This window comes from Salvia hispanica, chromosome 4, assembly GCF_029641045.1.
Source record: "Salvia hispanica isolate PSC_SH4W2 chromosome 4, Shi_PSC_v1, whole genome shotgun sequence".
Classification (NCBI taxonomy): domain Eukaryota; kingdom Viridiplantae; phylum Streptophyta; class Magnoliopsida; order Lamiales; family Lamiaceae; genus Salvia; species Salvia hispanica.
Genome location: NC_142695.1, coordinates 7,929,111 through 7,955,679, shown reverse-complemented (window position 1 = coordinate 7,955,679; position 26,569 = coordinate 7,929,111). Strand labels below are relative to the sequence as shown.

At 34.6% G+C, this 26,569-nt stretch overlaps 5 protein-coding genes, 1 long non-coding RNA gene and 1 other non-coding gene across 11 annotated transcripts; 4 read left to right on the top strand and 3 right to left on the bottom strand.

Moving 5' to 3' along the window:
• Window positions 1-2,129: 2,129 nt before the first annotated feature.
• On the bottom strand, window positions 2,130-2,758 carry LOC148927182 (uncharacterized). Its single transcript, XR_016137743.1, has 2 exons — window positions 2,575-2,758; window positions 2,130-2,337 (listed from the first exon to the last, which is right to left on the bottom strand). It is a non-coding gene; the product is annotated as an uncharacterized LOC148927182 (long non-coding RNA).
• Window positions 2,759-3,267: 509 nt separating this feature from the next.
• TRNAY-GUA (transfer RNA tyrosine (anticodon GUA)) lies at window positions 3,268-3,353 on the top strand. The gene is given in 2 exon segments: window positions 3,268-3,304; window positions 3,318-3,353. It is a non-coding gene; the product is annotated as a tRNA-Tyr (tRNA).
• LOC125194571 (actin-related protein 2/3 complex subunit 4) lies at window positions 3,268-7,009 on the top strand. The gene is made up of 9 exons (XM_089057774.1): window positions 3,268-3,343; window positions 3,440-3,481; window positions 3,581-3,646; window positions 3,796-3,848; window positions 4,086-4,113; window positions 5,256-5,330; window positions 5,795-5,899; window positions 6,436-6,525; window positions 6,616-7,009. Exons 2-9 carry the CDS (start codon window positions 3,479-3,481, stop codon window positions 6,703-6,705), a joined length of 510 nt encoding a protein of 169 aa, XP_088913900.1. The 5' UTR covers window positions 3,268-3,343; window positions 3,440-3,478; the 3' UTR covers window positions 6,706-7,009.
• LOC125197354 (uncharacterized) lies at window positions 6,982-7,694 on the bottom strand. Its single transcript, XM_048096089.2, has 2 exons — window positions 7,479-7,694; window positions 6,982-7,385 (listed from the first exon to the last, which is right to left on the bottom strand). The coding sequence occupies exons 1-2, from the start codon at window positions 7,573-7,575 to the stop codon at window positions 7,153-7,155; spliced, it is 330 nt and encodes a 109-aa protein (XP_047952046.1). The 5' UTR covers window positions 7,576-7,694; the 3' UTR covers window positions 6,982-7,152.
• Window positions 7,695-10,622: 2,928 nt separating this feature from the next.
• LOC125192087 (stress response NST1-like protein) lies at window positions 10,623-12,790 on the top strand. Its single transcript, XM_048089542.2, has 2 exons — window positions 10,623-11,110; window positions 12,417-12,790. Exons 1-2 carry the CDS (start codon window positions 10,709-10,711, stop codon window positions 12,597-12,599), a joined length of 585 nt encoding a protein of 194 aa, XP_047945499.1. The 5' UTR covers window positions 10,623-10,708; the 3' UTR covers window positions 12,600-12,790.
• A 412-nt stretch (window positions 12,791-13,202) lies between these two features.
• LOC125193034 (alkaline ceramidase-like) lies at window positions 13,203-18,108 on the bottom strand. 2 transcript variants are annotated; one of them, XM_089057240.1, is made up of 4 exons: window positions 17,888-18,108; window positions 17,228-17,309; window positions 15,683-16,013; window positions 13,203-13,946 (listed from the first exon to the last, which is right to left on the bottom strand). In XM_089057240.1, the coding sequence occupies exons 3-4, from the start codon at window positions 15,934-15,936 to the stop codon at window positions 13,433-13,435; spliced, it is 768 nt and encodes a 255-aa protein (XP_088913366.1). In that variant the 5' UTR covers window positions 15,937-16,013; window positions 17,228-17,309; window positions 17,888-18,108; the 3' UTR covers window positions 13,203-13,432. The 2 variants fall into 2 exon arrangements, with proteins under 2 accessions (XP_088913366.1, XP_047946695.1); XM_048090738.2 differs by lacking the exon at window positions 17,228-17,309 and having other exon boundaries at window positions 17,888-18,102.
• Window positions 18,109-19,491: 1,383 nt separating this feature from the next.
• Window positions 19,492-25,225, top strand: LOC125191793 (O-fucosyltransferase 1-like). Of its 4 annotated transcripts, none has more exons than XR_007171245.2 (10): window positions 19,492-19,696; window positions 19,803-19,950; window positions 20,223-20,301; window positions 20,484-20,554; window positions 21,565-21,653; window positions 21,972-22,095; window positions 22,179-22,462; window positions 23,132-23,261; window positions 24,114-24,844; window positions 24,982-25,225. XR_007171245.2 is itself a non-coding variant. In XM_048089210.2 (9 exons), the coding sequence occupies exons 1-9, from the start codon at window positions 19,689-19,691 to the stop codon at window positions 24,729-24,731; spliced, it is 1,548 nt and encodes a 515-aa protein (XP_047945167.1). In that variant the 5' UTR covers window positions 19,492-19,688; the 3' UTR covers window positions 24,732-25,225. The 4 variants fall into 4 exon arrangements, 2 of the variants coding, with proteins under 2 accessions (XP_047945167.1, XP_047945165.1); XR_007171246.2 differs by having other exon boundaries at window positions 24,965-25,225; XM_048089210.2 differs by having other exon boundaries at window positions 19,806-19,950; window positions 24,114-25,225.
• Window positions 25,226-26,569: the final 1,344 nt, after the last annotated feature.

Sequence of the window (26,569 nt, the reverse complement as noted above, 5' to 3'; positions counted from 1 at the left end):
GCAGGTATACTCAACATCATTATCCATGAGATCCACATTTTTCCTTTCAGCTGCAATAAAACCCAAACCAAATTTTACTAAACATGAGAATTACTCTAGTAAATATTTTTTAAAAAAAAATTCACTATCATCATGATTTTTTTACATTTTAAAATAAAATATATTTATCTCGAAATTTCAATACCCATAATTTTATTGAATTTAAAAGAAAGAAAGTGTTCTTACATGCAACATTGCTGGACGTCTCAGCCAGTTGTCTAGCATCTGCAACTTCCATGGATAAGACTAGGGCCATAACAATCAGAAGACCAATAAATACAAATCTTTTGGAAACCATTTTTGCTTAGGAAATTAATGTGTTTATGTTCGATTTTATTTTATGAGAAGGCTGTGAGCTTTCCATGCACTCTCTACGCCAATTTATAGATTACTACTTTAACCAATTAAATTATTAGTTTGTCACAAAACTCTACTTGTTCAACGAAGACTGGGTTCTGGTGATTGACTGGATGAACGTGTATCAGCGTATGACTTTGTTGCAGAATTTGATTATCCTAATTAAGAAATACAGAAATAAGAAAAAGATTTTTAAAAAAGAGTATTATATTAGTGAGATCTTTTTCTCTAGGTTGGAAAGATGGGGAAATGGAAATATTATTATAAAACCAATATAGCCATGCATGATGATAATATTATCGTGGATTCGAGTAAAAATGAGTAGCTCATTTTTTTCCCATCCTAGCTGGGAGAATTATATTTTCATATGAAAAGGTGATAACTGGGAAAATTTATGTGCTTGTATCATTTTTTTCAGAAAGAATAAAATTTATAGTCCAAGATACAGTTCCGGAAAATGTCAATTGTGCCGGAATAACTTGAAATTAATTTGCCTTGTACTTGCGAAACGGGTTAACGAGTTAATTTTCATAATTAATTTTATTTTCTTTGAATTTCTAGGGATTCCAAACTACTTATAAGTAATGAATTTTTCCATTGTTTTGCAGTCAATTTTGAATATTTTAATATTTTGATATCAAGAAATCAAATTAGGATTTTCTGATATCCATACTATACAATCATTTTTGTGGCCTGTTTGCATTAGTTCATCTAAAATTCCAAAAGTAACTTTTTAACTACTCCAAAGTATCATCAAGATAATCCATTTTTATTCTTCACACATTAATAAAGATAGCATTTAATATTACTTGAAACAATATAATTTATATAATTAATTTGTAACGTGTATAAAAGAATTTGATTACTAATTTCGTTTAGGTGGAAATTGGAATTGCGCGCGTTAGTTGGAAGATTTAATTATTAACGAATTTACATGTCTCCATTTATACTTGTATCAGAATATGAATGTGGGAACACTTTGTAGTTTTACACAGATTTTTGGTCAAGTCGTGCTACTTCTTAATTCGTTTACATTTCCACTTGTATTAAAATATGAAAATAAGAATATTTCATTTACAAAATTGATATCGACCTACATTACATATATGCATATATACATGGGTGGTGCACTTGGCTACGAAGAGGCAAAGTTGCAACTTGCAAGAATATGAGTGGATAGTCTAGATACATCAAATGGTACGATGACATGGTATGTCATAACCAAAATTACTCCCTTCGTATTTTATTAATTTACACTAATTTCCTTAACTAATTAAAATCCTTACTTGTTAATAGACTCCATATTTCAATCACATTTTATCACACATTTTATCACAGAGTATAAAATTAATATTATTTCCGCCCACAAAAAATAATAATATTTTATCATTTTAAGTTGTTCATCAAAATTAGACTAATTATGCATTAAAACCCATGTAATTTACCACATTTTCCCTCTCTATCTCTTACTCACCAATTATGCATTAAAACCCATGTAATTTACAACTTTATCTATTTTTCGTGGACGGAGATAGTATATAAAAATGAGACTCATATTCCATTAACTTTTCTCGTTCATTTTCCACTATATTTCTTAAAAATCATGTAAGTCAAACGGTTTCCATTTTCTCACTCATTTTCCACTATATTTCTTAAAGATCGTGTAAGTCAAACGGTGCCAAATTGGAGATTGAGGGGGTATTTATATAGTGGTGTACTGGTGTAGGGAAAGATATCATTGAAACTATGCTTTATCTTCAAATTAGAAAACTTTCGAAAAAAATTAAAAACATAAAAGTGAGAGGAACAGTGGGACAGATGGAGAAATACAAAAACATCTTTAAGAGCAGCAGCGGCAATATGGTCTGGCTACACCTCGGCAGCACCCTTTGGGGCACTCAAAATCTGCACCTCTCTTCTTGTTCTTATCTTCCTCTTTTGCTAATAAAATCAAACCCACAATCAAAGGAAATTCAGAGTTTAATATATCTATTTCACGTGAGGTTTTTTCATTAATACATGACAAAAGAATTTAATCAAGAAAGTGTTTTGCATCTATTTATATTCATTTTAGTGATAAGCTACCGGTCAATTAAAAAAAAAAACATGTAATCGAATAATTCACTTTGCAATGATATCTTAGTACTTTTTATGTTTAAAAGTCAAGAAAGTGCTTACACAGCAGTGGATTGAGTTGTCGAGCGTCTGCAACTTGGGCAGAAATGAGAAGAGCCATAAACAAGAAAAGAGCCATAATTTGAATTATTGGGGATATCATTTTGAGGATAAGAATGTTGGGATTTTGAGTGCTTATTTTTATAGAAAACCTGAAGCAGTGAAAGTTTAGATATGTTTAAGCTAGATGTTGTTCTCAGCCGCCGTCTGCACTGAAATTTGGAAACATTGAAATTAAGTAATGTACATTTTTTTTTGGTTGGCAAATGAATATATAGTTTTAAATGTTGTGTATCAACTCACACATCAAAGTTATATGTTCTGTAATGACTCCAACACAACCCTATATTTTGTTATGTCATTCTCTTTACCATGGTATAGTATTCTGTTAATTGGTTTGATGATACTTATGAATTGGTAAAAAATTGTTCTAAGTTTTCGAAAATTGTTCTAAGTTTTCGAAAATTGTCTAAAATTTTAATAAAATCAATGCAAAATAAATGCTTAAAATTTTGAACTGCGCGTTTAATCAACGAGAAATTTGACAAACCCAATTGAGCGATGAATCAAATTAAATGTTAATAACTGGACAAGGTGATGGATGAATTAAGTCGAGTCTGTCACTTTCTCTTACAACTTTATTCTCTCTCCGCTAAATAAACTATAAATAACATTTAATTTGGTCCAAACTACAAACCGACCTTAGCTCAGTTGGTAGAGCGGAGGACTGTAGTGGTTCAGCTGTTATCCTTAGGTCACTGGTTCGAATCCGGTAGGTCGGATTTTTATTTTTTATTTTTAACTTTTTCAATTAATTTGCACTTTTACTATGATAAATTTATCTTACAAATTCATCCCAAAAATCAAGATCCCTCACTACTCCTGCCCTTTTCCTGATCGAGCGATTATGGTAAGATTTTCGTGTATATGTCGAATTGTCGATGTATCCTTCACTTAATTTCAACAAGATTATTTTTTTTTATTTGGTTCCTGTGGTATAACTCTGTAGGCGAACTCATTGAGATTGTACCTAACATGCATTCGGAACACTCTAGACGCTGCCCTGTGCTTGCAGGTAGGTGTGTTTTAATTCATTTCCAGTTTCGGGCTAATACGAGTTTATTTTGGATTGGGAAATTGCGTAAATTTTCCGGTTTCTCTTGCTCAGTATTTGTTGATTTGATCATTCTGTAAATTCTTTTTTTTTTGGTTTGGTCTCTGTAGAATTTTCCCTGTCAAGAAGTGGAAAGGCACAATAAACCAGAAGTTGAACTCAAGTATGTAATGGCGGTTACTTCCATTTGTTGTGTTGGACGAAATAAGCTTTAATTATAGTATGTGGTGCACTATAAAACATGTATGCTTTAGTAGATCTTCTTTGCTCTTTAATATGCTAGAATTTGTATCAGAATGTCTATTTGGTTTATGAATCAATATAAGATTCAGCATCAACTAAATGCATAACCACTTACATCATTACATGGTAAACTTTATCATTTGCTTTGTGGTTTCAGGACCAGTCCAGAGCTTCTACTGAATCCAGTAAGAATTCTTATTGCCTTATTATGCTGCAATTTTTGCCTTACTTCAACGTAATATGATCGGGTTGGTTCTTGGTACTGATCAATATGACCGGTCCTCTGTTGGTTCTTGGTACTAATATATGGTCCTCTAGTAAGTTAAAAAACTTGAATCAGTTGAAGAAGGTCTCTGGGAGGGGGGTTCGGCTAAGTATGCTCTTGCTATGTGTATGTTTGTTCTAATTTTTTTATTATTGGAGCATCATTCACTAACTTTGTGAAAGTGTGTTAGAACTGCAGACTAAGTAGTTTTTTGTACAAGCCCTATAACAAGAGCTTTATAACAAAATAAATGGACTTCGTTGGACCGTATTCACAGGGCCATCAGATTTAATCTACTTTGGAACTCTTTCATTGACTGACCCTTTTCTTTTGCTTTCTTCAATGTGTTGAATATATTGAACTTAATTTGGCAACTTAATGCTGCTACAAATGAAAAAGCTGATTCTTTACATTTTTTGGTGCATAATGCATTCTAAGAGTTCATGTGTGGTTGCCCAGTTTTAGTTAGTATCACTCTCTGTTATACTTACTTTACTGCAAGTGCTTTATGCATTGCTTAGCATTTATCTTATTGGTACTGATGCCAATTTCTAACTCTTACCCCGTCATGTTTAGTCTTAGTTTGAGGTCACCAGTATTTTTTTCATTAATTCAGAACTTCTGTAACTATTTTAAAGCTGAGGCGCTAACTACTCTTCATCTTGTATATCTGCCAAATTTGGGTCCTGTGAGATGGAACATTAAGGCTTGTTAACTTCAAAGATTTGTAATTTGGTGGATTGTTTTCTTTGCAAATATATTGGACATGATAAAATTTATTACTGTTTCCATGTATACTACACGGGATATTTGGATTGGCTACTTAGTATACATTTAGTCATTTAATCACTGGTCTTGAGTTATCATCTATTTGAAATCAAGTAAAGTAAAGATTTTATATAGTTCGACAATTTCTAGCAATCCAACCATATCAACCAAATTAAACAACGCTTAAGAGTTTAACATGGGAGAGTTCTTTTGTTTTATATAACTATGGTTTATTTTATTCTGTCTTTGAGCTACTTTATGCTTCATATAATGTTTACTCTGTCTTTCTTCCAGATTCTGATATGTAGAAATGAAGCTGAGAAATGTTTGATAGAAACATCTATAAATTCCTTACGCATTAGCCTTAAGGTAAATTCCGGTAAGCTTCATGAGTTTATTAGAAATGTATATGCTATATGTTCATGGCCTGGTGCAGACTAAGCATATTATGCCAAATAATTTAGTTATATCTGTATCCTGTGTTGCTACCAGCACAAGTCATACTTTTATGAGTCCTATTCAATTTTTGTCTTTAGTTTGGACTTTGGTTAAGAGGAGGGGTAAGGGCAACATAGGTGATACTGGTGATTATTGAAATTTATGGTTCCTGAAGATGTTACAATCATGCTTCGTCAGATGTGATAAGGAGGGCTTCTAATTGTTGTTGCCCGGACTTTTGATTCATAATTAGCATGGGCGTGACTGACTATTTAAAGCTGTAGAGTGATCAGGTCTTTGGTTTACGCTTTCAAGCTGACTATATTAACACAAAATCTATTTGGCTATCTCAAGAAATGAGAAACTTGACATTCTGTATATCATATTTGTTATAGGTTAAGCAGGCAGATGAACTTGAGAATATACTGACAAAGAAGTTTCTTAGATTTTTGTCCATGAGAGCAGAAGCATTTCAAGTTTTAAGAAGAAAACCGGTGCAGGTTTGTATTTTTATTGTACTATTAGTTTGTTGTTGTTGTCAAGCATCAGAACCAATATTAACTGATACTCCTATTATATGTTCAGCCGTTCTAGTTTTTCATTAAAACCCAGTGGTTTGATAAGTACATGACTGTTGTTCTAACAATGACGGACAAATACTGGTTTGTAAGTGGGTTTGATTGACTCTCCAGAAAGGACATTAAAAAGCAATCATAAGCTTATGTTGTGAATTTTGGAGTTATTGGAATTGAGAAACTATATTTCTTTGTTTCCTTATTTTGAGTTCCCACATGTCCATAAGTTTATTACACTTAGGTATTGGAAGGATATCTATGCATTTACATTGAGCAGCACTTATTCATCCATTTTTTTAGATCCTCATGCATTGCCATGTGAAGAGTTTTCACCTTCAGAAATACTATGAATATATTAATCTCAATATCGCCTTGCTGATATACTATTAGTTTTGCTGATCTTGTTTTACCAAGACATTCCCTTATGATTTGTATTCCTTTTAATTTGTTTGGTTCATCAGGGGTATGACATCAGTTTTCTCATCACCAATTATCACTGCGAGGACATGCAGAAGCAGAAACTGATAGAATTTATAGTTCAGTTCATGGAGGTAATTATATTAAGTGACAAAGCATCTAAAATTATACTAGTATCTAATAAACGTATAAAATGTACTTTATAAGTATTTTCTGAACTGCAGGACATCGATAAAGAGATTAGTGAACTGAAATTGTCTGTGAATACACGAGGGAGACTCGTTGCTACAGAGTTCCTGAAGCAATTCATCTGATCACTTCCCCATAAGTCGAAATCTCACATTGTAGCGTATGAAAAGTTGTGGCACATTCTGGAAATGCAGAGTTCCGAAGACTCTAGCAACATTGAATGGTGGGTTGTTCTTACCTGCGTAGATTCAAGAAAAATCTCGATGCGTATCCTAAAGCGTTCAACTGAAGCTATACCATTAATGACAGTGACTTGGAGATATCTGATTGAGTTTGTGATTGAGATAAAATTTACTTGTTCGGTCGTAGCAATATTTTGATATACAGTAGTGGACTTACTGTTTCATTCACTAAACACAATTTTTTTAATTTGTGTTATATTATTATTACACAAGGGACTAGTACCCCTTTCGATATTACATACGGAACAAGTGAATTTGAAATTCGAACACTGAAAACAAAGAAAAAAAAACAAAAGAGAAATATAGTTATATATGGCATGACTTATTTAATTATGGCTTTGCATGAGGTAGAGCATATGCCTTCTCACCGGCATAATTGCAGCAACGACAACAACCATAACGGCAGTTCCCACCACCACCGCCTCCGTATCCGCCCCCATTGCCATGCCCGTATCCACCCCCATTGCCATGTCCGTATCCGCCTCCATAGCCACCGCCTCCGCCTCCACCTCCACCTCCGCCACCGCCACCACCTCCGTATTTGGCATCATTAACTCCATCCCCTGAAAATACAATCAAAAAGTATTGGGTGATGGTGCATATATATTAAGATGCGTGTCACATTCCTATTGCAAAAACATAGTAGTAAAACTTACGAGGGGTAAGGCTAACTGATTCGGCGGCCATTTGGGAGGAAATGAAAAGAAGCAGGACTAAGCATAAACTTATGGAAGCAATCACTTTGGAAGCCATCTCAACAAATATTGTGATTTGTGATGATGATTGTGTAGCATTTGCATTCTCTATTTATTCACAGATCTTGGCTATGGAGGTTTTAATTTAATTAGTTCATAGTGATAGTATAGAGTAGAGAAGGACCAAAATTAGTTTTTAGTTGGTTGTTCAGAAATTAATTAAGCCTAGCTTTCTTAACAAATAGTTACATACACATATGAAGCAACCATCTTTCTTCTTCTTCTCCAAACAATCTCTTTCATAAAGCCTGCACAAGATATAATATAAAATATATGCTCATGTAGCTAGGGGATGAGTTTTTAGTAGGAGTAACTATTAGCACATGTAATATTATTGAAATCGTGTCTTCTCTGTAGTCTATCTCGAGGATAAAAACAAAAACTCGATATAGAATAGTATGAATTTTCTTCCCTATAAAATTCATATCTAGAATACTTAATTCATTCAACCCACTGACTATTGACGAATATACATTGAAGATCTTCACAATCTAGAAGCCGGAAATGATTTGCAATTTTTATATAATCAAAATTTTATTTTTTGCAATACTTGTGAGATTTGATTTATAATTATTTAAATCAAATATTTCTCCTAAAACCAAATAAATAACGAACATATCGAGAATTTGATTTTTTTGTTATTTATAAAATTATAAGTCAATAACAATTTTTTAAATTGTTAAAATTAAAGTAAACATAGTACTCCCTCCGTCCCAAGATAAGCGACTCGCTTCTTTTTTGCTCTCGTTTTGGAAAAATGATATAAAATAGTTAGAGTGGAGAGTCTTCTCTACATATTTACTTTTAATTTACTTTTTCTCTACTTCAACTATTTTATATTCCCTCCGTCTCATTAAATATGCAACATATGGGGGCACGAGTTTTTATGTAGTGTTGTTTTGTGAGTTAATGAAGATAGAGTAATGTAAAAGAGATGAAAAAATAGAGATAGAGATATTTCCATTTTAGGAAACGTTACATTTTTAATGGAACAATCTAAAAGGTGAAACATTTAATTTTTAATGGGACGGCGGGAGTATTACTAAACGAGTGCAAAAAAGAAGTGAGTCGCTTAGAGCATCCGCAGTGGGACGGATCTCCGGTGGACATCCCGCCGAACTTCCCAAAAACACCTTCTGCCACGTCATAAGGACCTCCCACTGCACTGCCACGTTATAAGGACATCTCATTGCACAGTGGTGGACATCCCAAGGACATCCCAAGGACAGTCACAATAATAAAAATTCACAAATTCACCAATTAACAATTACGAAATTAAAATTTCGACACGAATATGGGAAAAATGCAACTATTTTATTTTTAAAAAAAGCATACATATTTAAATTAAAAAAATACATAGTTCACCAAAAAAAACTATCCCAAACCAAAAAACGATCCAAACAAAGTACATGTTATGCGTTGAATCTATATAGTTTGCCGCTAGCCGAACGAGGGTCTCGCTGATATGTTTTTGTTTTAGGCCTTCACTTTCAACGATAATACATGCGTTAAAGTTTTTAAAAAGAAATCGTATATACAAAGATTGCAACGAGCCGTATATATAGAGTTTTTAAAAAAAATTAAAAATCGGGACGTCCGTCGGGACACTGCAATGGCGGACGTCACGACGAACGTCCCCGGAATGCCGCAGAACTCCGGTGTTCGCATCGCTCGTCCGCGTCCGCCCCTCCGTCGCCTAATTGCGGACGTCCCGAGCGGACATCCGACACACCGGTCGGATGTCCGCCAGGAAATCCGCCACTGCGGATGTTCTTATCTTGAGACGGAGGGAGTAAACAAAACAAATGATGCTAATATGGATAAAAAAGAGTGATAATCAAAAAAAAATATGTAGTATATGTTTAATAATGGTAGTATTATTTTCAATAGATCATATTTATCATTTTTTAGTAGTACTATTTTATAAGAATATGTTATTATAAATATTGAGTATAGTCTTTGGCATCATTCGTTTTGAATGCTATGCATGATATTTGATCATTTGAAAGATACTACTAGTACTCCATATGAGATTTGTTTTGGCATCATTCGTTTTGAATAATTTAATATAATTTCAATAAATCTTGAATAATTTTAATTAAATAATATTCACTAAATCATTACTTGCATTTTATTATTAAATTCAAATTTTATTTATAAAAAGAAAAATGGTTAAAGACCACTAGCGAGCCATATTTATATATTAACAAAATAAGGAGTAAAGGTCAAAAGTGTAACTAAACATATGCGTCATATGACGATTTATGATTTTGGTCCAGAACATTATCTTTTGAATTGTTTGGTCTTGAACAAATGAAAATTGACCGGATTTGGTCCCTTTTTAATGGAACCGTTTATTTTTAACAGTCAACGCAAATTAAGAGGCATTTGACTAAATTAGTATTTCTAATTGGGGTTTCAGATTAGATTCAACACTTTTTCCTCTCTTCTCTAAATATCAATGGCCGATGTCGAGTATATGAGTTTCGTCGGTGGTTTGGCGTGGGCAGCCATGGACCAGTTTATAGAAATTCTAATCTAGTCAAATGTCATTTAATTTACTTTTACTGTTAAAAATAAATGGTTCCGTTCAAATTGGACCAAATCCGATTCATTTTTATTTATTCTGGACCAAATAATTTAAAAGATAATGTTATGGACCAAAATTATAAAATCGTCGTATGTTTATGATCACTTTTACCATTTACTGATTTACTCTAATAACAAGTAACTTCATAGTAAAAAAGAAGAGTTAGCATCCAAATTTTAAATTAAGTAACCTGGAACATCAAAAATCATAAATATTCAAATCTAAAAATCGAAATATGACTAATACTTATATAAAAGTGATGCTATTTTTTTTTCTCCATTTTTTAAAACTTACATCGAGTCGATGAGGATTTTAAATCATGGACGAATAAGTACTTTTTAAGAATAATTAAATACTCAATATAAATAGAAAACTTTCAATAATTAGTTAGAAACAATTCATACAAAGAAAGTATACAAGGTGATAAATGAGGAATATTAGTGCTATAAAATCAAAATACAAAAAATTGGGCAAAGCAAAGCAACAGAGACCCAAAACCCTTTCAACAGAATCCCTTTCTCACACACACGAACACGCACAAATGTCGCTCTCTCGTCACCTGCTCCGGCGAGGCTCCTCCGATTCCGCCGTCTTCCGTCACTACTCCACCACCGCATCTGGATCCTCACTCGCACACCGCCAACAGCACGAATTCGACCCTCCAAGCTCCTACATAAACTCCTGGAAGCCGCCGCGAAACCCCAAGGAAGCCAACAGGCAACTGGCATTACTCCGCCGCGATTACGACCGCAAAATGAAGGAAATCCGCAAGGATTATATCAATGAAATGGAGCTGCAGAGAATCGAGAAATTACGGAAGGACACGGCGAGAAAAGAGGCGCTGCGGATCGCCAACGAAGAGAGGAGACTGGCCAAGGATGCGAAGAAGAAGGCGGAGGCTATCGAGAGACAGGCTGCTGAAGAAGAGTTCCGGCAGATGTTGGTATGTTAAATTCATTCGATTTCTCTAAAATTCGATTTGATTGATATTCGAAGAATGAGGCATAACAACTCTGAGACTGTAATATGGAGTATTGCATAATTTACCAGGCATAGCATATACACGATTACACAGTATAGCATTTTTTATTTCCGTTGGTATAATTCGCAAAATTAGGGTTGATATTGTTCTCTGAGCTTATACAGATTCTATTAGTTCTAACTTCTATAGGAGAAAACTGTTGTTGCCAAAAAAACATATTTCTATGGATATTTCGCGTTGGATTAACTTTTCTGTATGTATTGCGTTTGAAAATGTAGATTCTTCTGGCCATTGTGAGTGGACTGACGTTTGTTTGTTTGCTTAGTAGCATAATTTCTAGGTATATTGATATGTGGTGTGGTCACTGTGGTGTATGGATGTAGGTTTTTCTTGAATTCGTTTTATGAACTTTTGCCATTTTTAAGACTCTTCCACTTGAACTACTTTCATTACAAAAATCAAACTGAACTTTTGCTAACCTTACAGATTGCAACCTGTACTAAAATTTCTGCTCTTTCATCATCAGAAGATCATTTTAAAGTTCGTTTTGGCATGTAGCTTGTTGTGCAGGGACTAAATAGTCGATGTAGTCTTAATTTGTCACTCCCAAGTGAATTGTTCATGGATATTGGATAAAACCCTATATATTGTTAAATTTGTAAATTAATATGTTTAGAATGGTTTGGGCAAAATACTTTTATTCTACTTTACCAATTAGTAATTAATAGGAGTTGAAATGAGATGACTGGGCAGTCCCTGAAATAAGCTACAATGTTAAAAAAAAAACTCTTAAAAATGGACATCTGATTAGAAAAATTTGCCTGAAAACAAGTAGTATGAGGTTGAACTTGTAAAATTTGCAAAGTTTGGCTCTTACAACCGAAAAGTTGAGGTTTCTAAGTCCAAAGACGGGCATTATTTTGGTAGCTACTTTAATGGTATGTGCTGTGCTGCAATTATTTGTAGTCTCAACCATTGCCTAAACTACTTTTTCTCATTTTTTATTTTCACTGCTGAAAGTTCAATATAAGGTACATTGATCAGACTTTGGAGTTCCAAATTATGATATGAAAAGTTAGAAAAGGTCATAACTTGATCATGAATTTTCCCAATTGCGAAATATATTCATCAGCTCAGTAACTGTTTCCTTCTACAAGGAATGTGCACAGATGACATTGAATGTGTGGAAAAACAAAATACCAGCATTGTAACTATTTCTGAAGATGAAATATAGTTGCATGTGTTTTAATTTTTTGATGTGACGCAGATGAAAGAAAGAGCAGAGAAGCTTGAATACTGGAGAATGAGAGAGAAGAAGATTGAGGAGCAAAAGAAAGAGAAGAAAGAGCTTTTGCGTAGGCAAAGTTCAAAGTGGATTGAAGAACACAATCTAGTGAAGACAGCAGTGAATGCAGTGTTTGACAATGTTCCACTCCCATATCCCAAGTAGTGTGTGTAGACAGCTTCGTCCATAGCTCTTTTCGACTTTGGATCTGATCGTTAGGCCTGCTCACCTAATTACTTATTCAAGTTAAATGCTGTCACACTTGTACTAGGCGGCTGGGGGAGTTTTTATATTTTCATCCTGGATTTAATCCTTAAATCATATGAAGCATAATTGCTCTCTGTATTTTTGCAGCATTGATGCATCATTTTCTTAGATGTGTGGTTTGGAAAAGACTTTTCTGAGTTTTATAATTTAGCCTTGCCCAGAATGGGTGAATCAAACAGTTATAATCAAGTGCCTATGGTTATAACCGGTTCTTAATCAAGGAAATCGCAATTTTGTTAACATTTTCCAAGTAAAAAAGTTCTTATCATAGTATGATTAATAATGTTATTATCTGTATTTGTCTATGTTCATTTTCAATCGTAATGGTTACTTTGGTAATAATTTAGTTCAGTTTATGATAATGAGGTTCAGTCCTCACCGTTGAATATGTCTAACTTGGCTGGTACAAGGAGACTTTATATGAAACAATAAAGACTTTCTAATTTCCGTTGAACTAATTTCAATAGTCTGAAAATCCCATGTAAAAACACCATGCCAAGAGATTAGAAATTCCGTTGGTTGAAATTAGTTCAAGTAAAATCTACTACTAGTTGATAAATACGGTACAAGCACCAAACTGCTATTTTTACAGTCAGAAACTTCATCAAATTACATCAAGCTATCATTTACAATGCATTTTAATTCTGGAATAGACAAAAATGAAGAGATAACTTGCCTTCGTCAGTCTTCCAAACACAATTTTCAGTTCTACCAAGCTGCAGTGCCTTCTTCTATTGAGCCTTTGGTTTCTGAATCTTCACATATGCGAAAATTCCCAAGAAATAGTTGACCTTCGGATCCCATCCCCGTTGCAGAGCACGGCAGTACATCAAGAATGCATTGGCAAAGTATGAGTTGAACCCCATGCATATATGCCACATTGCATGGCCCTGGGGATTGAAGTACCAACGAGAAATGTCCTTGCAAAACAGACGGTCAACTAGCCAGCAGAGACTCCCAACAAGAAGGGTGGCCACATACAACTTTGCAAGTCGCTTGGCTGATCTGTCTTCTGTGAGGATATAATACTTGTACATCCTCGGAACACAAAGAAGACAAAGCAGCACATAGTGCACTTTGAAGCCAATGTGAAAACGAAAGAGAGAATGAGCAACGGCAAATAGTGCTCCATAGAGGAACAAAAAAGTGGGCATTGTACTCCGATAGTGCCAATCAGGTGAATAGAGGATGTAAATATAAAGGAGCATTTCCCACACCATCGGTGTTTCGTCACCTTGCTGTTGCCTGAAAAAATAGTTTCAAATGTATGTCAAGATAAAGATTGCAGGGTAGCACTTTTCACTAGATATCCTACGATTGGATTGAAACTGAAGGCACATACATGATAGCAGATCATACAAAGAAATCATGAATCTAGACAAATTTTAATTAAAAAAAACTCATCAGTCACATTAATTTTTCTATGTTACTACATGATCACAGAACAAGAACCAAGAAGACCCGTCATACAGTATCACTACTCACTAGCATTTCATGTGTTGCCTCACTAATTATAGCTGTAAAAACTTCAATCAATTTATGCAGCATACACAAATAGTAGTGAACTTGTGATCAATACACTACTTATACATATGTACAGAAATATTAATTACCAGGCCATTTGTTCATCAGAGAGTTCTAATCCACTTAATAATCTAATCAGTGTTGATGAATGATTTTTTATGATATCCATGAAGGTGAAGAGGTTTGCTTTAAGGATCTAGAGAGTAAAAAGAACAAAAACAGGTGAAGCAACTGAATTCGTCTCCATCCTCTATGTTTATCAGCAGATGCCAATCAAATTATGAGGCAATACTCCATTCAACTTTTCCCAACTAATATAATTATCATTGCCCAACTAATCTAAATTTTATAGATACTGAATTACACCTATACATATAATCAACCTTTCACCAAACAACACTCCCATATCCCAAATTCCCAATGTGAGAAATCTCCCCAAAACATCTAGTCATCATATTTTCTTATACTTCCATATAATACTAGTCTCTGTACTAGCATTACTTTGACAACAATTCAAACCTGAGCAATTATCTGCGATAAAAATCTTAGCTACAACCATTTTATTCACGCCACTGAAAGTACACCACAGTAGAAACACAAAATCTGATATTAGTTGTCTGGACAAGCAGATATATATGCCCCAAAATTTAGCAGCACAATAACTTATGCCAGTCTTGATTGAAGGATTTATCATCCATACATTAAGATCCATCATAACAAGAACATTAAGATGCTTGTTATATTTCTAAGTCGCTGTCTGCTTTGGTTTACCTAAACATGACTACATGAGCTGTTAAGTATTAATCAATCAACTGTCCAGTAAAGACACCAGAGCAGGCAAACGCACGGAAAGCTTGACCTTTTTTCAGTAAAAGAAATTTCTTCTGGAAGATAGAGATTTTAGAAATTTGTGAGAGTGAGCCACCTAGTTTGTACAGTAAATGGTAACAGGCAAGCTATGGAGGGGTTCTATATGCCTAACAGAAATAGATAATGACATTAACATTGAGCTATTACTTCGATGAATGAATACTAAAAATATTAGTAGACTGGAATATCAGTATTGATTTATTTTTTTTACTCCTTATGTCAAATTAGTTAAATAAAAGTATCTGCAGAAAACAGGGGTCACACTGGTAACTCCATTCTTGGAACAGCATTTTTCTAGTATCTTGTGGCATTTGTAAGGATTTAAATTACACCAAAGTCATTTATATTTTAATTTGACTAGGTATAAATAATTGCCTTGGTGCTTACTATAGCCCTCAACAGTCCTAATAGACTGTTCACAAGTAGGAGTACTATTTACAGAACTTTTCTCAAACCCTGCCTTCATATTCCATGTCTCGTTTACACCACCCAAATAGAATAGTATGCACACTACAAGACACACTAATATTATACACATTACAAAATGGAACTTGATCAGAATAAAGAAGGGAGAGATATGAACTTACAGTCGCTGTAATGTGGCGTGATATAGCATACTGCCAATAGAAAGTATCATATTTGATATATGAAGTACACAGAACCTCTTCTCAAAATGCTGTCTCAATGAATTCACAAGACCAATGAGTGCTAAAAGGATGCCTGGAGCAATAGAGATGGTATTGAAAAACTCTGCAATATAAGATGAGTAGACATAATTTGGCTCACACCACTCATGTGTGGATGTGACAGGGCCCCAAAAACTTGACACATCATCTGCCATATCTCAATATATAGGCCCAGATGGGATTATCCTTTCTGAAGAACGCCTCAGGACTTGAATAGTTTCAACAAATCCTACTGAAAAAATGCAAGTAGAAGCCATGTAAGTAGACAAGCAATAGCATTTATCAAGCATGACTTTTCTTTTTCTTGCTCTTCAAACTAATCAAAAGATATAGCCATTTAGGAGGCTGGAAAGGATCAATACAAATCAATCAACATGATATTCATAGTGAAGGTGAATGGCTCTGTTAAGTACCACAAGGTAGTTGGCATTCTTTCAACGGGATATGCATTATAGACTTGATAAAACACAGAGACACATACTTCTCTATTCAACATCAAGTTTCAAATGTAGATAATCCACAAATATTTTTGTTAAGAACTCAATATTTTCAAAGTGATCCAATGGCAGAGTTGCTCACTTGCTCAATGGATTGGCCTAGACAATACTCCCTCCGTTCCATGTTAATAGAGTCATTTTACCATTTTGGAAAGTTCCAAGTTAATTGAGTCATTTCTATTTTTGGTAAAAAAGTAACCATCTCTCTTACTTTTTCACCATCCATTTAACACACTATTCTTAAACTCCCTGCCGAAAAGAAAACGCCTCTATTAACAAGGAACGGAGGGAGTAATATAATAGTACATACTTATATTTTAGTGTAGAATTCTATACACAGTTGGGCATACAGGAGTAAAAAAACCTCAGACAAATAGCAAATACAGCCTCTGACCAACTCTAAATAGTCACACACTTTACAAATACAAGACACTGAAACACTAGTATTATAGTATATCAGGTAGTTATGAGCAAAAAGCTTACGCTGTGCCACTTTACTCAGAGAAACTTGTTGGCCAAAAAGATTTGGATTTTTCCATCTCTATGCATTATTCTTGCACAAGCCACAAAGTAGCTGATTTACCATGCAGTGGTAGAACCTTAAAAATTGTACTCATATAACAAATTTTATACACTCCCATCACTGACGCACGAAAAAATTGGGTCATTGAGCAGGCAGAGGAAGCTGTAAGGTTTATCTACTCTATTTCTTTCATCTCCTATATTGTTAATGAGTCTCAGTAAATTTATAGTTATCTCCAGAATAGTTTAGGTTAGTTGCCATGTCGAGTAGGATGCTTCATGGAATAAGGGCTACTTCTTTATAAATAAGAGGTTAGCCATTGGATAGGAGTCAACAAATTGAGTTGGGAATATGCTAGGCAGGGAAGAGCATCTCCTGAGTTTGTTGTTCTTTCTAACCATTATTTCAATTCTGGAAGATTGTTACCCCGATTCAATCAAAATTCAGTATTTAATCTTCACTTTTGGACATTTTCCTCCGTTTGGTCCGACAGATAATCCTTCACATCCTGCTTGGGGTATAGCATGTCCAGTTAACATGGAACTACTTTCTAGAAACTGGTACATGCAACGCAACAACAATAACACTCGACGAACAATATATTCACAAGAACTACCGATTTCCTTGACCACAAGAGGTAACCAAGAAAATCTAAACATCCTTCGACTTTTAAGAGGGCCACATTTGCTAGTTGGAGACTGGAGTTAATATCAACTACAAAATATTTCATTTTTCTGGATACTTATATGGTTAGAACTCAAGTACATGTTCACACACACAGAACCTCACATTGCACAGACATTATATTGCTGATCCAATTCAGTATTTTGTATCAAAAAAATAGTTAGAATACAATATGCACTCTCCAAATTACTAGGGAAAATTAAGCAAAAACAACAAAGAGCCATAAAACATATGGAGGAAAGGCATAGAAGTTAAGAACTCAATGATTCTGCAGACAGAGTTTCGATTATTATTTATCACAAAAGAAAAAAAAGTAAAAAAGAAACCGCCAGTTTCGCACAACAAAATGCAGTTCCAGCATAACAAATTGTGCGTAGAAGACATAGCACAAACAGGATTTACCTTTGCACACAGATCTGAACGGCGTCGTCAGCACACACACTGGAAAACTTGAAATTCGGCTGGATGGATGCAATTGCACGGCTTTATACGTACATATGAATCTGCATTCCCATGCGAAATTGAAACAGAATTCGATGATCTCCTCTCTTTTTCTCTCGGGAACAATTTACAGTTTTGAGTGTAGAAGAAGGGTTGGAAATCCAAAATGCTTGATTTTGACAGGATATGATTACTGCCCACGCGCGACACCGCGCGTGTTGAGAGTTTCGTGTTTGGACTGCGGGTGACAAATTAATCGAATCGCCTAATCAAAATTTAAAGGGATTAATAGGTTTACGAATGTAACTCTACTGTCGTCAAATATAAACTGGGACGCAGTGTTTTAACAGTGGACTCATCCGTCCCACTTAAAATGAAACATTTAGAAATCGGCACGGGATTTTATGCAGTGTTGTTTTGTGAGTTAAAGAAGAGATAGTAAAGTAAGAGAGATGAAAAAATAGAGATAGAATTATTTCCATTTTATGAAACGTTTCATTTTTAATGGAACAAACAAAAAAGGAAAACGTTTCATTTTTAATGGGACATATGGAGTATAAGATTAGTAAAGTAAGAATATAAAAAATGAAAATGTGTAATAAGACATTCATATTAGTCCCCCTATAAATTCTCCAATCTCCAATTTTTTTCTATCACATTAGCATTTTATCTTTTATCTATAAATTTATTATTATTATCAATCTGACTTTAGTGCGGACATGAGATTTATTTAGGTTATAAATAAAAAAATCTCACCTACTAGCAAGTAAGTAAATAATTAATATTGTATGTACAATATTATATACATATATGTCTTTGAGTACTTAGTAATGAAATCGTCACACTGCAATTGTGTTAGTCTGTATCATACCATTCTCATTCGTCATTTCAAGATTACGAGACTTTAACATTGGTGCCATTGGCTATATGTAGTCATTTTTCTATTGAGATCGTTAAATTCTTATTACTTTTGTAAGATACCGGATAAGAGAGTTTTTAGTGATGACATTCGGTCCATAATACAAAAGATCTTGACTCATTTATGCATCGCTACTTAAGTAAAATTAGCATATATGAAAAACAAGTAAAAGCAAATAATTTTTTTTTTCTCATGAAATTGAAAGATAGGATAGTGCAATTCAAACCATACTTTTAGTATCTATCATAAATAACACCCTGAGGTGGATTGTCACAAACAAATAGAAAACTAGATGCGGCTTCATAATGAACAAAATCAGTTTGTTGCCACATTCATCCTCCAACCATTGGAGAGAAGGGGAAGACAAACTCTTCCTTTTTTTTTATTTTAGACGCTTGTCTTATCTAGTCATTTTAACACAAACTTTGCACGTTACTACATAACAAGTAAGAAGGAATATATTATTGATGATATTAATATATCATTTCAAATATACTGTATCTGTCCACAAAATAGTCTTTTTTGTTTTCTATTCTTAGAAGCCAATAAAAATTAACAGTAGTAGTAGCTTTTTTTAATCTTTATGCTAGTGATAAAATTAATAGAGTTGTTTAAATAGTAGGCTTCCGATTTAATCATCGGATCTGATCCACATCACATAACCGACTATAGGATCCGACCCACCGGGAGTTCGATACTCATCGTCATCATTGATCTAGTTCTCTAGCTCCTTCTCTATCTCAAACACACACTCACACGCTCTTCTCGATCCTAACCAGTACTGCTAAGCAGAACTACTGAAATTCAAGCTTCCCTTCACCCATCCATCAATAAACTTCGGAAATGAGGAGGTAGAAAATATATGCCTACATTTCACTCACTCTATTAATTATTCTTCAATTTTTATATATTAAGAGCTCGGATCCGCTCAACTTAATGTATCTGTAACTGTTACAGCAGGTTGGGGCATAGGCACCAATCAAAGCAATCCGGAGTTAAGGGCATGTTTGGAAGGCTATCGTTTGCTGTAATCGTTCTGGTCATCTGTACTGTTTCGCTACTGTCCACTGTAAAGAGCAACACGCGATCCATCTCTCGATCCGAGGTACATATATTTAGCACGTTGATTCGTTCACACGGGTTAAATTTTCAGTGAATTGTTAATGTGTTTTGGGGTTTTACTTAGCTGAACTTATTGGCGTGCAGGAATTGGCTAGTTTTAATAGAATTTGAAAATGTGGCTGGTTGAAAAGGAGTTGTAGTTTGTTTTCTTGATTAGAGATGACAGAATTAAGTACTTTTTTTTGTATATTGTAGCTACTGCTTTTGTATTAAGGAAGCATGCGTAAGTTGGGCTTATTTGTTGTGTATAAGCAGATTGACGTCGATGCGCTTTGGGATACAGCTGCTTCTGGTGGATGGAGACCATCATCTGCTCCGAGATCTGATTGGCCCCGTATGATTTTCTTTAATATGTCTTGCATTCAGAAGTTTGTTTTCTGTTTGTATTCTTTGGCTTGAATTATTTTGTATGCCACTGGTTTGATTTATTGTTTCTTGAATTTAATGACTATTTATCGAATCACCTTCCAACTTTTATGTATGTGATGTTGTTCTTTGTGTCCATCACTTGTGCAGCTCCCCCAGCAGAAACTAATGGGTACTTAAGAGTTCGTTGTAATGGTGGCCTCAATCAGCAAAGAAGTGCGGTAAGTAATAAAGTCTTAGTAAAATGTCATAAACTTATGTTCTCCCTTACAGGACTAGTTTGGTTAATGAATTCTTCTATCACTTCATTGTCCATATCTTTCATTCATGCACTCATCATGTGCCATTCTTTGATTTTGAATCTTGGGGAATGTAAAGAACTCAAGGATTTTGGGTCCCTTAAAATGAATTCAGTCAAGGCCTATATGCTTCTTAAGTTATATGGACACTCATTTGTCTTTTGTTATTCTATAGATAATTATCTTGAAAACTAGTTCAAGTTAAGAACAACTACGCATTCTACTTTCTTAGGTGATTATGTACTAGTTAATTCAAAATTCATAAAGAAAAAAAGCTATTTGAATCGACGTATCTTTCACCATTTGATAGAGGCAAACTCTGGGTTTCTTAGTCAAGAATATTTTTCATTTACTTTCCATGTTTAGAAGTGTAAACAAATAAAGCTTGGAGAAACTCTCTTCATTATATTTTCTTGAAATAAAAGTGACTTCACTTTTATCTATGTGCTTCATCAGTGAATATTTGTTTATGCTTCCGTTAGAAATGCAACTGTTATGGTTTTTCGTTTATTGTCACCCTTCATGTTTACCAATTAGAAACTCAGATACTTATTTTATTATAGGAAAACACCGTCTTAATGAGTTTCAGAGATTAAATATTCAGACTAAAGCTTGTCTGTTACCAGTATTTTTTGGTTATAAAACCATGACAAGTCTTGCAAACATCAGTATAAAAGACCATCAGAGTATGCAATCTGTTTATGTGTTTCACTCATGGCATCTTTCTTTTGAAAATCTCATATTGGCCTCATAGGTAATACTAGAAAAAATATCTTCATCCAGTTGACTTCATAGAGTACGAAAAGAGCATTTTGGTTTATTTTTAACCTCCCCCAATATTATCAGAAACAATAGTTTCTCAATCTTGAATTTATAATTTGTTAGTGAAATTTGTGAATTATCTGATCTGGTTAACTTATATGGTATTCTAGATCTGTAATGCTGTGCTAGCTGCTCGAATCATGAATGCTACTCTTGTACTTCCTGAACTGGATGCAAATTCCTTCTGGCATGATGACAGGTGCTAATTTCTAAACATATGTTTCATTATATGCATATTTTAGTTTCCATAGGATCTTCTATTTTACTTGAGATTCTGGAGCTTTAGTTACTATAATATTTTTACTAGAGTCTAGACCATGGTGGTCATTGAAATGTTTATGAATTCAGAGTCAAATAAAGCTAATCCCTAAAGGGAGATCCTGCATTTCCATTGAACTATGATAAATTCCAGGGCATCACCAAATTTCCAATAAACAAACCCATTTAGAACTCTTAAGTCGATCTTATTTCATTACTACTGAGTCTTAGTATGGATATTATATATTTTCTTCTGCAGTGGTTTTCATGGTGTCTATGATGTCGAGCATTTTATCAAGTCGCTAAGATATGATGTACGAATAGTGGAAAGCATTCCCGAAATCCGGAAAAATGGGAAGACCAAGAAGATGAAAGCTTTTCAGGTGAAGGAAGCTATTCACCATTGGATAAATTTTGCAAATGCAGTTTTCACTGTTAGATATTGACACAACATTTTTGTTATCAGATACGGCCTCCTAGAGATGCTTCAGTCAGTTGGTATACAACAGATGCTCTGGCAAAGATGAAAGAGCATGGTGCTATTTATCTTACACCGTTCTCACATCGCTTGGCAGAAGAGATTGATAACCCTGAGTACCAGCGCCTAAGGTGCAGAGTTAATTATCATGCCTTACGGTTTAAGCCTCACATTATGGAGCTCAGCAACTCAATTGTGAATAGACTTCGTGCCCAAGGTCATTTCATGGCCATACATCTTCGTTTTGAGATGGATATGCTGTCATTTGCTGGGTAAGTTCCTGTATGGCTCCACTTGAAGTCAGAATTAATTGTTCCAATTTTTTGGGTTACTTTAATGTTCTCTTTCTCATTTGCTGAGTATAGGTACAAAGTGAGCTAGATGAGAATTGTCTAATTTTGACTTGTCGGTGCTCTGTTGTGTCACAAGCTAGTATATCTGCTTCCTTATTAGACTCGTTTCAGTTAATAGTCATTTAGCTAGAAAACATTTATGGAGTGATCCATTTATTAATGATGACAGCCTGAACCATCAGCAACATATATGAATAACGGATATATATGTAGAAATCAAGTCTTCAGTAATTAAATATCATACTATATTTTTTCTCTAACAGCTTTAGCTTTTTAGATGAGGTGGTCGTTCAAATAGTACTAGTGGTGTCCAAAACAGATCCTGGGTTCAGAACTCACTGCCCCCCCCCCCTCCAAAAAAAAGAAAGAAAAAGGAAATTGTTCTGCATATTCAGGATTTCTGAGAAAAAATAATTTGTCTGCTGCTGAATCAAATGACTTTATATTTCAGCTCCAATAATGATGAGTGTTCCTCATATCTGTTGCTCAACATTGCATGATAATGTCCTGTAAAGAAGTTGGGAGATAACATGGAAAAGATATGCATATCTGATAAGTTTAAGCCATGCAACTTCTGGTTTCTTTCAGGTGTTTTGATATATTTACTCCTGAAGAACAAAAGGTCCTGAAGAAATACAGGGAGGAAAATTTTGCACCAAAAAAACTTGTTTATAGTGAGAGAAGGGCGATTGGAAAATGTCCTCTAACTCCTGAAGAGGTAATCCTTCAACTTGTCTTATTCTGTTCACTGTCATTTGCATGCTTGAGGTATAGCAAGTATAATGGTTTACTGCTGATGTACCTACTGCTTCTTTAAGTTAAAATTATTTCCATTTTCTCAAAATAAACAAATTGCTTGTACCAGAATAAAAGTAGCAGGATAATACCACATAAGAATTCTAGTTTTTAGTTTTGCTGGTGTTGTACTAGTTAGCATTCCTATATCTCCATGCTGTGAATGTGAATGCCTTTTAGAGGTAACACAATCCTCTTAAACTTGAAAAAGCAATCTCTAGTAGATCTGTAGAATCCTTTGAGCAGCATAGATATTTGAACGGTTTACCTTAGCAACTCTTTTACCTGAATACTATCAAAAGTTTTGTGCATAGTTTTCTATAAATTCTGCTACCTTTCTATCCATAATAATGCTGGTATATCAGTTTTTTTTATCTTTTTCTTTTTTGCTTTTTTCTGTATAATGGCTGTGACAACAGTTTATAATAAAGATTACTTGTCATGAATTAAATCTCTTGATGTGCAATCTACTACAACAGTAGCAATCAGAGACTGATAAATATCTTTCAAAGAAGGCTCAAAGTAACAAATCTTGGATTCATCACCAAGTTGCATAATGTGGTTTTGGGGCTAGCTACTGGTATCAACTCAATATACTCTGTGTATGTGCATAAAAATGGAAAATTTTCATATATTAAATGTGGACTACTGCTCTCAATCATTATCGTAATTGATTTATGTCTGTGATTACCAAGCCATAATACATGTAAATAACACTTACTCAGATGATAGGGGGAATTGTCAATTCATTGAATGATGCTCTAATGACCTGCAGGTTGGTCTGATCTTGCGATCTATGGGTTTTGACAACTCGACCAGAATATACCTTGCAGCTGGTGAACTTTTTGGTGGTGACAGGTTTATGAAGCCTTTTCGGTCTTTGTTCCCTCGCCTTGAGAACCACATTTCGTTAGACACCAGTGGCGAACTGGGGAAGAATAGTCGTGGTTTGGTGGGCTCCGCTGTGGATTATATGGTCTGTCTACTCTCAGACATATTCATGCCAACATATGATGGGCCAAGCAACTTCGCAAATAATCTTCTTGGCCACCGCCTCTATTATGGTTTCCGTACAAACATAATACCTGATAGAAAAGCTCTTGCTCCTATCTTTATTGAGAGGGAGAAGGGGCACACAGCTGGTTTTGAAGAAGCTGTTAGGCGCGCAATGCAAAACACGAACTTTGGTGGACCTCACAAGCGGGTCCAGCCTGAGTCCTTTTACACGAATTCATGGCCAGAGTGCTTTTGTCAGATGTCAGCAGTCAATCCAGCCGACAGATGTCCACCTGATAACGTCCTGGATATCTTGGACAGTCAGTTGACTACGGGAGGAAATGATGCTCAAGAAGAATCTGCCTCATCAAACTCAACATCCGTCATAGAAAAATAGGATTAGTAGATACCAGCACTAGTTTAAACATGTCGATAATCCCTAGAGCTGCACACGATGCTGAATTTCAGCTACTGGTAACTGGTGGTAGTTATTCTAATCTGGCACTACAGGTACTCCTTTTACTAGTTTTTACATCATGTAGAATTTAGTATGATGTAGGATGCATTCGTCTATTGGTCGCTTGTCCCCATTAATATTTCTCGTGAAAGGAAATTAAGAATCTTTGATAGTCTTTATACCATTGCAGTCAATTTCCATGACCTGAAGAAATTAAGAAAAGTAGCCACACTTAGCTTCGGAAGTTATACATAGACTGAGCTGTTGGGTGAAGTATAGAGGAGGATCTGAGCGGTGTATTTGGATATAAGCATTTTTTGCTGGATCTGAGCATATGTTCTTGTAGGATGATTTTTCATACCAAATGTGCTGTATTTGTAAATGGAACCGAAACCTTTTCATCCAATTTTTTTTATCTCCCCTCTTTGTGACTATACGTCTTTGTTCTCTCGGAGTTTGTTGTACTTGTTAAAATTTATTCTAACATTTGTCTTGTTTTGTTACTCTCTTCTGGGTGAAGTAGTGATGTTTTCAAAGAAAATGAGATTTTCCGACCATTATAAATAGTCACCTATAATAGGGTGATGATATGGTTCAGACTCGACGGAAGTATTTGAACTCGATTGTCACTCTACTTCTAACTGCAGCCAGCAATCATGCACGTTCCAACTGTAACCATGAAATAAATGCCGCAATCTCTATATTGGATAAGTTTGATGGTTTATGCAATTTTGAGCTTATTCTTTTAGTATCACGTAATCCTTCAAATTTGACCTTAGAAAATAGGGACGTGTTACCATGGTAGGATAAAGATCTAAAAAACACTGTCACACATGAACGTTTTACTCTAATTCACACGAAATCCCGGTTCAGTCAGCAAATGTGGAAGACCATGTCTAACACTTAAAATGGCAACGATGAACATCACTTAACTCTACAGAACCATGGATGGATGTACTGCACTTGGGGTGGACGTAGAGCTGGCGTGAGAGTGGCGGCAGCTCAAATGTAATGGAGTTTTTATGCTCTCGTGCGCTGATGGGTGAGATCGGTCGACCCCATCTAGTCTAACCTACATACATCCCTGGAGTAGATGCAACCACCATTGTCAAACTTCTCGCACTGGGGAAGATGGCTTGAAAACCATCGACATACAATGGATCTGGTCAAACTCATTCTCCAGCACATTCAGATCAAGATCATTTTATTCCTAGAGAAGTTAAACGTGCATCATATTTTGGGCAATCATATGAGCATATACATTTGACCTCATTGTATGATCACATTTATGCACCTTCACTAGAAAGCATTTAGTTATCATAATTTTAGATTTAGATATCAAGATGAATGAGTGTTGTATACCATGCGTTTTATGGGGGACAAATCACTTTTGGATTATCCATGTGTATGTTTCCGTTTTCGGTATCCACCAATGTAGAGTACGTAGGTAATTTGCCCTCGCTTGATTAGCTTATTCATTTTTACTATGTTATGTTATTTTTATTTTGACAAATAGGAAGTCTGCTTAACCGTTTGATTAAAAAAACTATCAACAACTTTTTTTTTTATGCATAACACATTAATTAAGTTTGCTTTATTAAAAAAACTATCAACAACTTTTTTTTATGCATAACACATTAATTAAGTTGGCTAAAGCAAAATCAATAACTTCATTGGATTGTAAAATTAATATCTTAAAATAAAATATTTAGAAAATTTATATATTTAATAGAACTAATTTCTATTTATAAAGAGTGTAGTATTAATACCGTTGTGCG